Here is a 15,594-nt window from a genome sequence, read left to right as displayed (position 1 = left end):
TCCCAGCAACCACATGGTGGCTCACAACCATCTGTAACAAAAATCTGATGCCCTCTCCTGGAGTGTCTGAAGACAGCTACAGTGTACACACTTATAATAAAAATAAATAAATATTAAAAAAAAATAAGACAATTTACCTCTTTGTGTCTAGGTATACAGTTCAGTAGCAGCAAATGCATGATCATGTACCTTCCCAAGCCGGGACTCTTACCCACTATGCAATTGTATTCTCCACCTCTCCCAATCCAGTCCTGCTTTTGCTGTTTGCCAGTGCTGATCATCTAACCTGGAGCCTCAGGCATGCTGTGTAAGTGTCCTTACACAGAGCCACAACTTCAACCCTGTCCTGCATTTTTATCTCCATGAATTTAGCCGTTCATATAAATGAAACCATCTATTTGTTCTTTGGAGGCTGGGTTATTTTGGGTAGCAAAAACATCCTTAGGGGCCATTCCTGTCCTAGTCTATATCTGGATTTCACTCTTAAATCCATTCATCTTTAACACATATACAATTTTGTGCATATTTGATGCCATTAAAAATATTCTTGGGGTTGGTGAGATGGCTCAGGGGGTAAGAGCACTGACTGCTCTTCCGAAGATCCTGAGTTCAAATCCCGGAAACCACATGGTGGCTCACAACCACCCGTAATGAGATCTGACACCCTCTTTTTTTTTTTTTTTTTTTTTTTTTTTTTTTTTTAGATTTATTTATTTATTATATGTAAGTACACTGTAGCTGTCTTCAGACACTCCAGAAGAGGGCGTCAGATCTTGTTATGGATGGTTGTGAGCCACCATGTGGTTGCTGGGATTTGAACTCTGTACCTTTGGAAGAGCAGTCGGGAACTCTTACCCGCTGAGCCATCTCACCAGCCCCTGACACCCTCTTCTGATACGTCTCAAGTCAGCTACAGTGTACTTATGTATAATAATAAATAAATCTTTGGGCCGGAGCAAGCAGAGGTCCTTTAAAAAAATATATTCGTAAGTGAGAAAAAGCTGAAGAGATGGTTCAGTGATTAAGAGTACTTACTGCTCTTGTAGAGTTCTCCAGACGGGTCCCCATATCACACACACACACACACACACACACACACACACACCTACCTGCACCTAGTTTGTTTTTTGTTTTTTTTTTTTTTTTGGTTTGTTTTTGTTTTTGTTTTTCAAGACAGGGTTTCTCTGTGAAGCCCTGGCTGTCCTGGAACTCACTCTGTAGACCAGGCTGGCCTCAAACTCAGAAATCCGCCTGCCTCTGCCTCCCGAGTGCTGGGATTAAGGGCGTGCGCCACCACGCCCAGCCTGCACCTAGTTTTAAAGTAGTGATTTTTAAAACAGAATCTGTCAGAAGGCTGAAGCAATGGCTTAGCACATGATGCTTTTTCAGAGATCTGGTTTGGTTCCATGTACCCTTGTCAGCAGCTTCCAACTGCCTGTAACCAACTCCTCTGACCTCCAGGCACCTGCACTCATTGCACACTAATATGTACAAACCCATCCACACCCCTGCATATACACGCCAAAAAATAAACAACAACAACAACAAAAAGGTAGGACCAGCAAAATGGCTCTGAAAGTTAAGGGGCCTACTGCCAAACCTGAAGGTTCAATGCTGGGGACCCACGTGACGGAAGGAGAGAATTGACCTCTCACAAATTGTCCTCTGACCTCCACCCATATGCCATGGCACAGGTTCCCACACACACATGAACACACACAAAATAAAACTGAAAAACAAATCAAAAACAATGTTAGACACTAAAACTGGTACAAGCCTGAACCTGAGGCAGGAGTATCACATACATAGTCAAGGCCTGTGTGTACTACAAAGGAAATTCAAATCCAATCTGGCAATTTAATGAAACCTTATCTCAAAAAGTCAGGTAGGAGTAGAGGGAAGGTACAGTAGGAATATAGCTCAGCAGAACATTTGTCTAGCAATCACAAGGCCCTGGTTTCAAGCCCCCCTCAAAAATTTCAGCAAAACAAAAACCCCTCAACTTTAAATCCTGTCATGGTGGCACAGACCTGTAACTCCAGCACTGGAAAGACTTAAAACAGAGCTTGTGAGCTCAAGGCTAGCCTTGATAACACGGCAGGACTTTCTCTAACAAAAATAGCAATCTTTAGAAATAAAACTCGAGGGCAGTGGTGGGATACACCTTTAATCCCAGCACTGGAGTTCAAGGCCAGCCTTGTCTACACAGTGAGTTCCAGGACAGCCAGGGCCACACAAAGAAATCCTGTCTGCAAGAAAGAGGGGGAGGGGGCCGGGCGTGGTGGCGCACGCCTTTAATCCCAGCACTCGGGAGGCAGAGGCAGGTGGATCTCTGAGTTCGAGGCCAGCCTGGTCTACAGAGTGAGTTCCAGGACAGCCAGGGCTATACAGAGAAACGCTGTCTCGAAAAACCAAAAAAAAAAAAAAGAAAGAGGGGGAGGGCCTGGCGAGGTGGTGCCTTTAATTCCAGCACTTGGGAGGCAGAGGAAGGCAGATTTCTGAGTTCGAGGCCAGCCTGGTCTACAGAGTGAGTTCCAGGACAGCAGGGCTACACCGAGAAACCCTGTATGGGGAAAAAAAAAAAAAGAGGGGGGGTAGGGAGATAATATAGAGTGGAGTGGGAGAGGGGAAGAGAAAGAAAAGAAAGAACCCTTAACATGAATATAGCATGGCTTTCTCATCAATTCCCATGGAGAAGGCTATAGACAGTAGCACTTATTTTCACCTTTGGAAAAAAACACACACACAAGCCAGTAGTGGTGGAGCACACTTTTAAGAGACAAGACACAGGCAGATTTCAGTGAATTCAAGGACAGCCTGGGGGCTGGAGAGATGGCTCAGCGGTTAGGAGCACTGACTGCTCTTGAATTCAAATCCCAGCAACTTTCAAATCCCAGCAACCACATGGTGGCTCACAACCATCTGTAATGAGATCTGATGCCCTCTTCTGGTGTGTCTGAAGTGTGCTTACATATAATAAATCTTTTTTAAAAAGGAAAAAAAAAAAAAAAAAAAAGAACAGCCTGGTTTACATAGTTACAGGGCCCTACAGGCCCATGGAAGAAGAGGCTCTGGTCCGGGCCCGCCTGTCCGGGCTCACTGAGGACTCCATTTCCCAGCTATCCCTCTGCCGTCAGGGCTGGATCTAAGCGCCCTCTCGCGGCGCACAGCGGCGATCTGGAGTTCCCGGCGACCCTCGCGGCAGACTGAGGGCGTCAGGGCAGTTCGCGATGGCCGCGGCAGGTTCCGCTGCTATGTCAGGGGCCGGGACCCCAGTGGTAGGGCCCACAGGCAGTGACCTCTTTGCAGAGGGACTCCTGGAGTTCCTGCGACCCGCCGTGCAGCAGCTCGACTCTCACGTGCACGCGGTCAGGTGCAGGACCGGGTTGCTGGGGGCGGGGCCTAGGGAACTGGCTTTGTAGGGGCGGGGCCCCGAAAAGATACTGGATACATTCTTGAGACACACTGATGTCGAGACTGGGTAAATAGGCGGAAGGGCCTGGGCGAGGCCTTGAAGTTGAGGTTGGCTTGTCTTAGTATTTGGGGAATAAGTAGAATTCGTTTCCCGCGTTCCAGTCACTGACCGTTGTAGACTTTTGTACCACTTTGCAGAGAAAGCCAAGTAGAGCTCCGGGAACAAATTGACAACCTAGCTACAGGTGAGTGAGCACCCAGAATACCTAGGAATCCCTGATCGCACTTTCGGGAACCTTGTTTTCCCAGGTTTTAGGCTAGGTTTCTGTCACTTGCTTCTCAATATTAGAACTACCCAAAGACTCCAATTTCTAGGGATATTTCAGGACAAAATGGAAGAAGGGAAGGTGTCTGTGGCTCACACAAGACTGCAAGAGTATTTTTCATCCCATTCCTCTCTTACATTCCCTAAGAACAAAAAATGAGCCATTAGATGTTGGTTGCCCATTTCCTCTTCCCAGAACTGTGCCGGATCAATGAGGATCAGAAGGTGGCCCTGGATCTGGACCCCTATGTTAAGAAGCTGCTTAATGCCAGGCGACGAGTTGTCTTGGTCAACAATATTTTACAGAATGCACAGGTAAAATAATAAAAATAATAATAATAATCCCAGCAGTGCATGGTGGTGTATGCTGTAATTTCAGCATTTGGTAGGCTAAGGCAAGAAGGATGGCTTGAACTTTGAGCATAACCTGGACTATCAGATCACCTAGGGCTACATAGCATAACCCTCTCTCTCAAAAAAAAAAAAAAAAATTATTGTTCTTTATCCTGCTTTATGTTTTCAACACTGTGAAAGCAGCTATGGGGGAAAGAGTGGTGTTAACTAATCTGATAATAAAGGTCCATACTCGCCGGGCGTTGGTGGCACACGCCTTTAATCCCAGCACTTGGGAGGCAGAGACAGGTAGATTTCTGAGTTTGAGGCCGGCCTGGTCTACAAAGTGAGTTCTAGGACAGCCAGGGCTATACAGAGAAACCCTGTCTTGAAAAACCAAAATAAATAAATGAATGAATGAATGTTCCAGGACAGCCAGGGCTATACAGAGAAACCCTGTCTCGAAATACCAAAATAAATAAATAAATGAAAGAAAGAAAGAAAATAAGAAAGAAAGAAAGAAAGAAAGAAAGAAAGAAAGAAAGAAAGAAAGAAAGAAAGAAAGAAACATCCATACTTCCCCGCACCCCATTACTGGGCCTCAAACTAGACAAGTGCTCATAAACCCAGTTCTTAATTTCTAGTGGCTGTCATTTGCAGGCCTATTTTAAAGGGCTGGCTTGAAAAGAGCCAAAGCCAGCTGCTGAGTTTGAGGCCGTTGTGGTCTATAGAGCAAGTTCCAGGGCTACACAGAGAAAAGTCTGGGGACAGGGGAAGAGGGGGACTCAGTTAAAACCTTTTACAGTCGTTAGATTCCCCATCTTCCTGTCTTGTAGGAACGACTAAGGCGGTTAAACCACAGTGTGGCCAAGGAAACAGCTCGCAGGAGAGCCATGCTGGATTCAGGAGTTTACCCTCCTGGTTCTCCAAGCAAATAAGTACGGGCCGTGACCTGAGCATACAAGCACTGTTCTCCAATGGCTTTGTCTGGTAGACATGAGAAGATTCCAGGAAAGTCTCTGTAGACCTTTGATTTGTTTGCACTATGTACTCATTCATGTAGCCGCCTCAAGGAACATGCATACGGCAGGACTGTTTCCTACAGAACCTCCATTACAGCTTATCCTTCCAAGAATGAGCCTCTATCTTTTGGGTTTTGTTTCTTGAGAAAAGGTCTCAATATGTAGTCCAGGCTGGCCTCAAACAAGTCCTCTTGCCTTAGCCTCCTGAATGCTGAGATTATAATAGGCATGTCAGGGTGCCTGGCTCAAGCCTCTATATATTTCCCCCGCCAAGAACATTAAGTAAATTAGGCATCATGTGGTAGAAAATTGAGAAAATACCAGAGATTAAGTGAGAAAGTATGCTCCTACTTCTCCCCCTCTGCTTCACCAGCTCCTCTCAGAAGGTAACAACCTTCCCAATCACAACTGTTGCCTTCATTACTACCCGAGAACATAGCAGGTGGCATGAGGACCCAAGGGCAAGGCAGAGCCTTGGCAGCTAAGATCCTAAGCTTTTGTGATTTGTGGTTAGACTACGGATTTTAAGGGCTAGAGGATGGCTCAGTGGTTAGGGGCACTGGTGATTCTTCCAGATGGCGGCCAGTTCTTAGCACCCACGTGGTGACTCACAGCAGTCTCTTAACTCCAGCTCCAGGGGAATCCAATGCCCTTGTCTGGCCTTTTGGGGCCCAACACACATACACGATGCAGATACACATGCAGGCAAAACAACCATCCTCATAAAATGTAAAAGCGCCATCCTTCCAAGGCTTAGCCAGCCAGTGTGAACCACACTGTTAATCCTATTACTTGTGCCTGGGCAATTTCCTTTACCTGTAACTTCACTTTGTTTACAACTGAGGACTTAGGTAGAGTCAAGGTAAATAATTTATCCTCTTGGCCACCCTGGCTTGACTATGTTAATATTAAGTATTGCTCAACATTATTAAATAAATGCTTGTATTGGTTATTTTAACAAAAAAAAAAAGATTTTATTTTATTATGGTTTCAAAGGGTTCAGGACATGGTCACCTCGACCTATGTTTTGGGGCCTATTTTGAGACATGAGAATGTGAGGTGATCAAGTTTCCAAGAGAGGGAATGCTGGACTCTGCCTTTATCCCTTTATTCTGTCCACGCACTGAGATCATAAGATCCTTTGATCCTTTGCAGAAAATTCAGGTATTTTAGGCCAAGCTGAAGAAATTAACCATCACAATGGTATCCTAGGAATCTATTACTTTTAATTTATATAATTTGAAACAGCAATCTTATATACTGAAAGATTCAACTTGAATTCTAATGAGGTGTACAGAAGCCAAAAGTAGTTGCTACATATTGAAGAAAAATAAAACCAAAAGCCCTAGTAGGAAGTACTTTAATCATTTTTCTTAGAAAAAAAAAATCCCAGGTACTCAACAACAGTTTACAACATTTCAACAAAAAGTACTTGGTTGGGAGTGGTTAGGGTTAAATATTGGAAATGTGGCATTCCGCTTCCTTAGAGATGGACGGAGGGCATATGCAGTCCCAAATGGGAGACTTCTAGCTGCTTGGCCACTGTCAAAACAGTAGCGTTTTTTTTCTTTACAGTTCCCCTTCCTGCTGTCTCCCTATGCCACAGAAATGCCGCCATCTAAAGCCCCGTGGTGGCTGGCTTAGCCTCTCTTCCCTTGGGAGAAACAGTAAAGGGAAGGTCACTCCTGAGTCTCCATGCTTTCTTCTTCTTCTCCTTGAGGTGGTTCTTCTGTGTTCTCCTCCTCTTCCTCCCCCTCCTTCTTCTCAGGCGGCTTCTCATAAGCCTTTTCTGAAGGTGTCACAATCACTCCATCCCAGGTAGATATCTCAGAAGCAAGATCTAGAAAAAACAGGGATAAAACCCACTTCATACAAATATCCCAGTAAATAAGATAAGCTATATTCATTAGTATTAGATCACCTTAAGATACAGCTTCTGTACAGTTCAGAACCCCTGGACCACACCACAGAGATAACTTACAGCTGGCATCCCCCTCCTGGCCAAGGATCTTCCTAAAGCCTCCATGGGAGAGAATTCGAACCAGAGTTTGAGCTGTGTAGCAGACCATATCCTGAAGAACAAGGAGGGGAAAATGAGCCAAAATACATGACTAACATCCATGTGAAACAGGTCCCCTGATCCTTGGCCTTCTGGCCAGAACCCTACTCATTTTGTGGTTGTCTTAATACCTGTTGTTCTAGGGTCATAACTGTGTGTACCCTGAAGTTGCCACTCTCACAGGGGTCAGTGATGCCCACTGACCCTGGCAAGAACAGTCCTGCAGCCAGAATCTGCAAGCAGCGCCTGAAACACAAAGACACTTAGAAAGCATACAAAACAGCTTAGAACCAAAACCCAGAGAAGTGTGTTATACCTGTATGCCACATTCAGGGCCAAAGGCTGTCTGGTGGGGTTGTTCATTACAGCATAGTGCCCCTGGAAGAGATTACATCTGGTAGGTGTGCTACCATCTGGCAATTCCATATTCAAACAAACTAAAACTTCAAATCATGAGGAAAACTAGCAATAACAAGCTGACTGCAGTAACTATGATTGCCCTAAGTATTAACACCTCAGTGAAACAGTGGACTCCAGTCTTCCCAGACTGTTCACTTACTATACATTCCTGTCCCAAGTAACCCTGACTGTCCTCTAACTCAGAATACTCTCCAAGACTGACCAAAATTTTTCTTAAGCTTCATTGAATTTCTGATGTTGATAGGTTTAAGACTAGTGAAGGTTCATGTGTTTGTGCACGCCTTTAATCCCAGTACTATGGAGGCAAAGGCAGACCTGAGTCTGAGGCCAGCCTGGTCTACAAAGCGAGTTCCACAACAACAGCCAGGGCTATACAAAGGAACCCTATTTCAAAAAAGATAGAAAGAAAAGAAAAAAATAAATAAATCTACACAAAGATGATACCGGTGCACCCCTGTTCCTTGACGTCCACTGAAGACAAGTACAGAAGTATAGTGCTGGCAAGTGAACTGGGGACTCTCACGGACTAGTGCAGCGCTCTACACAGACTATACCCTTAGCCTCCCCTTTTTACTTACAAGTAGGTCAAGGATCCAGGGTGTGAGAGGCTCAAAGCCAGGAAAACGAATTCGTAAGTCCTTTAGCAATCTTATGAGAACTTTAACTCTGAATAAGAGACCCAGGAATTAAGAGATAATAAAGTCATATTGACATTTCTGCACAAGTTAGGAGTCAAAACTGACTGTACTATTTAGAGAATTATATATACAGTGCCTACCAGCTGGCCCAGCAAAGAAAGGCATTTGTACCCCATGTCTAACAAACCTGAGTGTAATCCCTAAGACTTACAGAAGAGAACTCGGACCACACTGCACATGACTATAACATGTACATGCATGCACGCACACACAACAAAATTCTATATGCACATAAAAAATATATATATATATTAGGTACAAACATCACATCTGAAGCAGTTCTACCAGAAAGAGTAGGGGCCTGTACTGTTTGTTATTCAAGGTTGTTGGATTACAGGTCAAAACCACTATACTCCTCAGACAATCTATTTTATTCAAATGACCAATGAGACTCACGTGGACTGAGAAGCATTCTCTTCAAACCAGCGGGCATGCCGGATGGCTGCTAAGGCGCTCTGCAACACCTTGATGTCCACTGAAGACAAGTACAACAGGCTACAAAACTTTCCTATTACGTGTGCAGTATATTCAGTCCCAGCCAATACCCATCCAGAAGTGTGGCAAGGCTAAGGTAGCAAGCCATTTGTCCAAACACTGTTATTCCTCCCCAGCCAAATCTGAAAACATGCAACACTCTTTCCCAGTAATCTATTTCCCTTCACAAATATTTATACAAGCTTCTACTTTTTTTCCTTCTTCTCACTCTGGCCCCAATCGCTCTGGCCCAAAGGTTTATTTATTATATGTGAGCACACTGTAGCTGTCTTCAGATACCCCAGAAGAGGGCATCAGATCTCATTATGGATAGTTGTGAGCCACCATGTGGTTGCTGGGATTTGAACTCAGGACCTTCAGAAGAGCAGACAGTGCTCTTAACCACTGAGCCATCTCTCCAGCCCAAGCTTTTACTTTTTATTTTATCTTTTTCTTCAATTTTTCTTCTTCTGTAATCCTTTTTAAGACTTTGAAAATGTTGGAGATGGGTTCTATCTATGCTTTGATTCAATCAGGAATCTGCATGTTCAGATGCTGAAGGCCCTTGTCCCCAATTGGTTTTTGATTGATCAATAAAAATGCCAAAGGCCTATGGCTGGGCACAGGGTGGGACAATCAGAGTTGCTCCAGTAGGATGCAGAGGAATGGAGGAGAATACCAACCAGCATTGTGAGATTTCGGGTGAGTGGTCATTTGGCCACTTTCCTGACTGGGCATGAGGTAGCAGGGGGAGGTTTAGGAGTGCCCAGCCTTTGAGGTAGCCAAGGCATTTTAAAAATAAGCTAATGAAAGCTGGGTGTGGTGGCACACGCCTTTAAACCCAACACTTGGGAGGCAGAGGCGGGGCTACACAAAGAAACCCTGTCTCGAAAACCAAAAAACCAAAAAGAAAAAAATGTATCTTTCATTTTCAGATCCAAAAGATAGCTCCTGGGCTGGTGCGCAAGTGCCACCTGCCAGGAGCCAAAGCGGTGTAGCGAAAACTCCCACCACAGCCAAGTCACTAGGAAGCTGGCAAAACGAACTGCAAATGACAGGGAGGGTAAAACTCCTTTAGAGTTGACAAGATACTAACATTTCCACAAAGTGCCAAAGCTTTGGCTATCTGTACCCCCCAACCCCCACCCCCATATTTCTCAGCAATGGGGAGAGGGGGAGACTTACAATGGAGTTCTGGATCCAGTTTTCGGAGATTGGGGGGCACTGTTGTAATGAGAATTTTCACCGTCGCATCAGAAGAGCTAATTTCAAAGCCAGTTTCATTAGTCAGCATGGTCAAAACTAAAAGAACAAAATAATATGTAAAACATAGTTGTTCTGTTTTGAATTTTTTTAAAGTATGTTTAGTTAGAGCATATGAGACTGGGAACACTCACACTCCCATAGAGACCAATGGACAGCCTTTAGGAATCAGTTCTCTCCTACCATGCAGGTCTGACGGAATGAATTCAAGTCATCAAGCTTGGTGGCAAGCACTTTTTTTTTGGTTTTTCGAGACAGGGTTTCTCTGTCTAGCCCTGGCTGTCCTGGAAGACCAGGCTGTAGACCAGGCTGGCCTCAAACTCAGAAATTCACCTACCTCTGCCTCCCAAGTGCTGGGATTAAAGGTGGGTGGCAAGTACTTTTTACCCACTGAGCCATCTAGCTTCTGAGACAAGATCTCATGTAGCTCAGGCTGCCTCCCAACACATGAAGCCAAGGATGACTTTGAATTCCCCCTCCCTCCTCCACCTCACCAGTCTTGAGTAGAAAGAAGCATGTGCCAGCAAAGCTGGGGTATATAATGCTGAGCACTGATCAGAACTCCACACACACTAGATACACACTCTGCCAACTAAGCTCTATCAACCCTGCCTTCATTTTGTTTTGTGACATAAAGTCTCTCTATGTATACAGTTCAGGCTGGCCTTAAATTACCAATCCACCTGCCCCAGTTTTCAAATGCTGGGGTTATAAGTGTGCCACATCTGATTAAACAGGTCAGTTTTCTGGCAGTGGATTACTTAGTTTTTTATATATATATATATGTATACATGTATACATGTATATATGTATGTATGTATGTATGTATGTATGTATGTATGTATTGAAGGCTGGTCACAGACTTCAGATCCTCCTGCTTATGCTTCCAGGTGCTGGGGTTAATAAGCACATACCACAAAACATCAATAAGAGCTTGGGTACCAGTAAGTGGAAGGAGGCAACAATGAGATGATCACTAGCACTAGACCAACCTAACTACATGAAAAAGGTAGGGAAGAAAGTGGGACAGGACAGGACATGAGATCCCAAGAAACAAGGGGCCTGAATATGAAGCTCAGCGGCAAACGGACTGCCTAGCATGAGAGGTGTGGTGTTCAACTCAACATCAAACACACACACACACACACACACACACAATACACCTTTAAGCTGAGGGTTATTTCTGAATTAAAAACAGCAATCAAGAGTTCAGTGGTGCATCCCTATCTTGGGAGGCTGAGACAGGAAGAATGTAATTTGAGGCCAGCCTGAACTATAGTGTATGTTTATCTCATAACCCACCTTCCATAATAAAAGAAAAACTGAATACCTGAGAGACTCCTGCTAACCCCTTACCTACACTGACCTGACTATTTGTAAAACCAGCTGCTGTGGCCACCACTCCATACATAGTTAGCAATAAACTCAAATTCAAACCTTCTGAGGGGTCCTGTGCCCTTAGGCTTTCCACGACTTTGTTCCCCAGGGCAGCAACAGCTTCCACTAGATTGGAGAAAAAGGACATAAATGTTACAGTAATGTATTTCATGTACGTTTCCTCCTTTTTATTTGTTTTTGTTTTTCGAAACAGGATTTCTCTGTATAGCCCTGGCTGTCCTGGAACTCACTTTGTAGACCAGGCTGGCCTCAAACAGAAATCCATCTGCCTCTGCCTCCTGAGTGCTGGGATTAAAGGCGAGTACCATCATGCCTGGCCCTATTTTTTTTTTTTAAAGATTTATTTATTTATTTCATGTACATGAATATACCATTGCTGTCTTCAGACACAACAGAAGAGGGCACTGGATCTCATTACAGATGGTTGTGAGCCACCATGTGGTTGTTGGGAACTGAACTCAGGACCTCTGAAAGAGCAGTTGGTATTCTTTTTTTTTGTTGTTTTTTTGAGACAGGGTTTCTCTGTATAGCCCTGGCTGTCCTGGAACTCACTTTGTAGACCAGGCTGGCCTCGAACAGAAATCCACCTGCCTCTGCCTCCCGAGTGCTGGGATTAAAGGCGTGCGCCACCACGCCCGGCGAGCAGTCAGTATTCTTAACCACTGAGCCATCTTTCCAGCCCTCTATTAGTAAACAACTTAGCATTTCTATTTCTACCCAACAGACTGAAGCTTACTCAACTAGAATGAACACTCTTAACATTGCAATAAAAGCCTGGACAGAATTTGGAAGACTCAGGGAACAAGAATTCTCGCGTATACACATCTTTTTTCTTTCTCTTTTTTGGTTTTCTTTTGTTTTCATTTTTTGAGACGGGGCTTCCCTATGTAACGGTAACCTCGAACTCAGACATCTGGCTGCCTCTGCCTCCCAAGTGCTGGAACTAAAGGCGTATGTCACTGCTACCTTACATATATACACCACCACCACCACCACCGCCAACAACAACAACAAACAGGCGAGTATAATGGTATACACCTGTAGTAACAACACTCAGAACATAGAGACAAGCAGATCTCTGCAAGCTGGAAGACAACTAGGGCTACATAGTGAGACCTTGTTTCAAAACAAACAAACAATAAATAATAAATTTGCTATTTTCCTTCCATACATTCACACACAAATAATGATGAAATAAACAAATGAATCTGGGCTTCAATTATAACTAGCCCTAAATCTAATCTCAATGCTTAGGAAAGTGGGCAGGAGTGGCTGGAGAAATGCCTCAGGTTAAGAGTGCTTGTTCCTCTGTAGAGGACCTGGGTTCAGTTCCCAACATCCATTTGATGGTTCATAATCATCTATAACTCCAGTTCCAAGAAATCCAAAGCCCTCTTCTAACCTCCATAAGCCCAAGGCATGTACATGGTACACATACATATACATACATGTACCCTTAACACTAATAGAAATAAATCCATTAAAAATCTTTGAAAGAGGGGCTGGTGAGATGGCTCAGCGGGTAAGAGCACCGACTGCTCTTCCAAAGGTGCAGAGTTCAAATCCCAGCAACCACATGGTGGCTCACAACCATCCTTAACAAGATCTGACTCCCTCTTCTGGAGTGTCTGAAGACAGCTACAGTGTACTTACATATAATAAATAAATAAAATCTTTAAAAAAAAAAAATCTTTGAAAGAAAGAAAAGAAAAAGAGTGGGGTGAGACTCCTGCTAACCTCCGACCTACACTGACCTGCCTGCTATGGCCACTACATATTCAGTAACAAACTCAAACCTTGAGGAACCCTGTGCTTTCAGGCATACCATGACAAGGTGGCCCTGTGCACCATCCTCAACGGAGAATGATAAGAGATACACTTACATGTTGGCAGGATCTTTAGTATTACCACCAGGTCAGCCACATTGTGTCCTGTAGTCATTGTCCCCTTTTTATATGATCCTACCTGCCGGACTTCTTCAATTTGCTGTTGAAAGGGATTCCAGGTAAGTTTAAGAAAATAAAGGTGTTGAGTCCTCATAGAACCATTTCAGCTGCTTCTTAATACCCAGATTTGGAAGCAGCCATGATAAAATCACATCCCCAGATAACCACAGAGAACCCTGGGCATGGCTAGCTGACCAGTGATATAATCTTGTCCCCAAGATCAGGAATTCCAGAATTCTCTGTACTTTTCCATTTTAGGCTTTGATTTGGATAAAAGACAACTGAAAGATTAACAGGCAAGAGCCAAGTAAATTTCCATATCACCAGGGATGCCCTTTCTTAGGATTAAGTCATCAAAAACTCACCACTTCAAATGTTCCTGGGGCCACAATCAAGTTGTCGATCACATTGTTGATTTTTGTTACCAAAGAAAGGATGGAAGCCTGAAAACATCACAAAGCAAAAATACCCTAAAGCCCACATAATATATGTTTAATGTCATCATCACCAGACTCCCCACGTACAGTAAGAAGGGAGATGAATAATTACACACCCAGAGGAGTTTGGGCTCTGACAGCATTCTTGATGGGAATCAAACCTAAGGGCCTCAAGTGACCACCACTGGCATAAAAATCGCAGGCAACACAGCACTCCCTTAACCAGATAGAGTAATTAACTCTAGGCTTTTAACACGGCCCAAGGAAAGCACATACCTGCTCAGCAGAATTGGGAGCAAGGTCTTGATTCCTCTTCAGCAAGGCTTCACTGAAGGAAGTTTCATCAGGTGCTGGCTTGACCCGGGGAAAAGCCATTTCACACTAGACCAGGAATCAAATCATGTTATTTATCAAAAATAATTCATAGAAGAGGAACTAAAGAGCTGGCTCAGTGGTTTAAGAGCACTGCCTCCTCTTCCAGAAGTCTTGAGTTCAATTCGGTAACCACATGGTGTCTCACAACCATCTGTAATGAGATTTGATTCCTTCTTCTGGTGTGTAGATGTATGTGCAGGCACTGATATACATAAGCTACATAAGTAAATCTTAAAACAAACAAACAAACAAACAGATCTCTGTGAGTTATTTGAGGCTAGCCTGATCTACGGAGTAAGTTCCAGGACAGCCAGAACTATGTACAGAAACCCTGTCTTGGAAAAAAAAAAATTGAGAAAGAAAATACACAAGATTTTTTTTTTTGATACTATAATAGGAAAAGAAAATTATTGTATCCTTGTAATCCCAGTTCTTTGAAGAAAGAGACAGGAGAACTGCAGTTCAAAACCAGCTTTATGAGATCTGGTCTCAAAAATATAAACAGGACGTGAGATAGCTTGGCAACAAAGGCCCCGAGTCATCATTCTGGGACCCTCGCAGAAAACTAAGTCTTGCAAGTTGTCCTCTGATCAGTCACCACACACTTGCTGTGGTGAACATGTAGTAATAACAAAAAAGGTTTTTGTTTTGTTTTTTAAGATTTATGATTTATTTTATATGTTAAGTACACTGTAGCTGTCTTTTGTAGCGAGATGTTCTTCTGTTCTGAGACACACCAGGAGAGGGCGTTAGATGTCATTAAGGATGGTTGTGAGCCACCATGTGGTTGCTGGGATTTGAACTCAGTGCTCTTAACCACACTGAGCCATCTCTCCAGCCTTAAAAAGAACTTCAAATATAGAGGGACTAGAGAGATGGCTCAGACTGCTTTTGTAGAGGACCCAGGTTCAATTCCCAGTGCCCACATGGCAGCTCCCAACTCTCTGTGATTTCACTTCCAGAGGATCTAACACCCTCACACAGGTCATATATGTATACATGTATATAATATATCATACATATTTATATGTATACATGTATATAATATATCATACATATATAGAGACAAAACACCAATGTACATAAAATAAAAATATATCATTTTAAAATAATAATAGTAATAATAATTATAATAATAATAGAGGCTGGAGGGATGATTTAGCAGTTAAAAGCACTGGCTGCTCTTAGAGGGTCCAGGATCAGTTCCCAGCACCCACAGGAGTCTCACAACCACCAGTTAACTACAGTTCCAAGGAACCTACCTCTCTCTTCAGCTTCCTCTGGTACTAGGCATGTGTCTGGTACACATACATACAGACACTCACACATAAATCTTTAGAATTAAAAAAACAAACAAACAAACAAACAAACAAACAAAAAAACTGGCCGGAGAGATGGCTCAGCAATTAAGAGCACTGACTGCTCTTCCA

The 15,594-nt window shown here is 43.6% G+C and overlaps 2 protein-coding genes across 2 annotated transcripts in view; one reads left to right on the top strand and one right to left on the bottom strand.

Moving 5' to 3' along the window:
* Positions 1-3,205: 3,205 nt before the first annotated feature.
* On the top strand, positions 3,206-6,046 carry Snapin (SNAP associated protein). The gene is made up of 4 exons (XM_021196652.2): positions 3,206-3,373; positions 3,613-3,659; positions 3,936-4,054; positions 4,909-6,046. The coding sequence occupies exons 1-4, from the start codon at positions 3,231-3,233 to the stop codon at positions 5,008-5,010; spliced, it is 411 nt and encodes a 136-aa protein (XP_021052311.1). The 5' UTR covers positions 3,206-3,230; the 3' UTR covers positions 5,011-6,046.
* Positions 6,044-15,594, bottom strand: part of Ilf2 (interleukin enhancer binding factor 2) — a 14,548-nt gene continuing 4,997 nt past the window's right edge. Inside the window, exons 4-14 of the mRNA XM_021195714.2 lie at positions 14,066-14,170; positions 13,718-13,795; positions 13,290-13,392; positions 11,446-11,511; positions 9,931-10,047; positions 8,668-8,746; positions 8,152-8,239; positions 7,470-7,531; positions 7,285-7,399; positions 7,076-7,166; positions 6,044-6,934 (exon numbers count right to left, since the gene is read on the bottom strand). Of these exons, the coding sequence (XP_021051373.1) occupies positions 6,774-6,934; positions 7,076-7,166; positions 7,285-7,399; positions 7,470-7,531; positions 8,152-8,239; positions 8,668-8,746; positions 9,931-10,047; positions 11,446-11,511; positions 13,290-13,392; positions 13,718-13,795; positions 14,066-14,170 (1,065 nt within the window). The 3' untranslated portion in view covers positions 6,044-6,773. The remainder of the gene's footprint in view (positions 6,935-7,075; positions 7,167-7,284; positions 7,400-7,469; positions 7,532-8,151; positions 8,240-8,667; positions 8,747-9,930; positions 10,048-11,445; positions 11,512-13,289; positions 13,393-13,717; positions 13,796-14,065; positions 14,171-15,594) is intronic.

Source organism: Mus pahari, chromosome 4 (genome assembly GCF_900095145.1).
Source record: "Mus pahari chromosome 4, PAHARI_EIJ_v1.1, whole genome shotgun sequence".
NCBI classification, from domain to species: Eukaryota; Metazoa; Chordata; class Mammalia; order Rodentia; family Muridae; genus Mus; species Mus pahari.
Note: the sequence above shows the minus strand (reverse complement) of the source record. Positions and strands in the feature narration are given on the sequence as shown.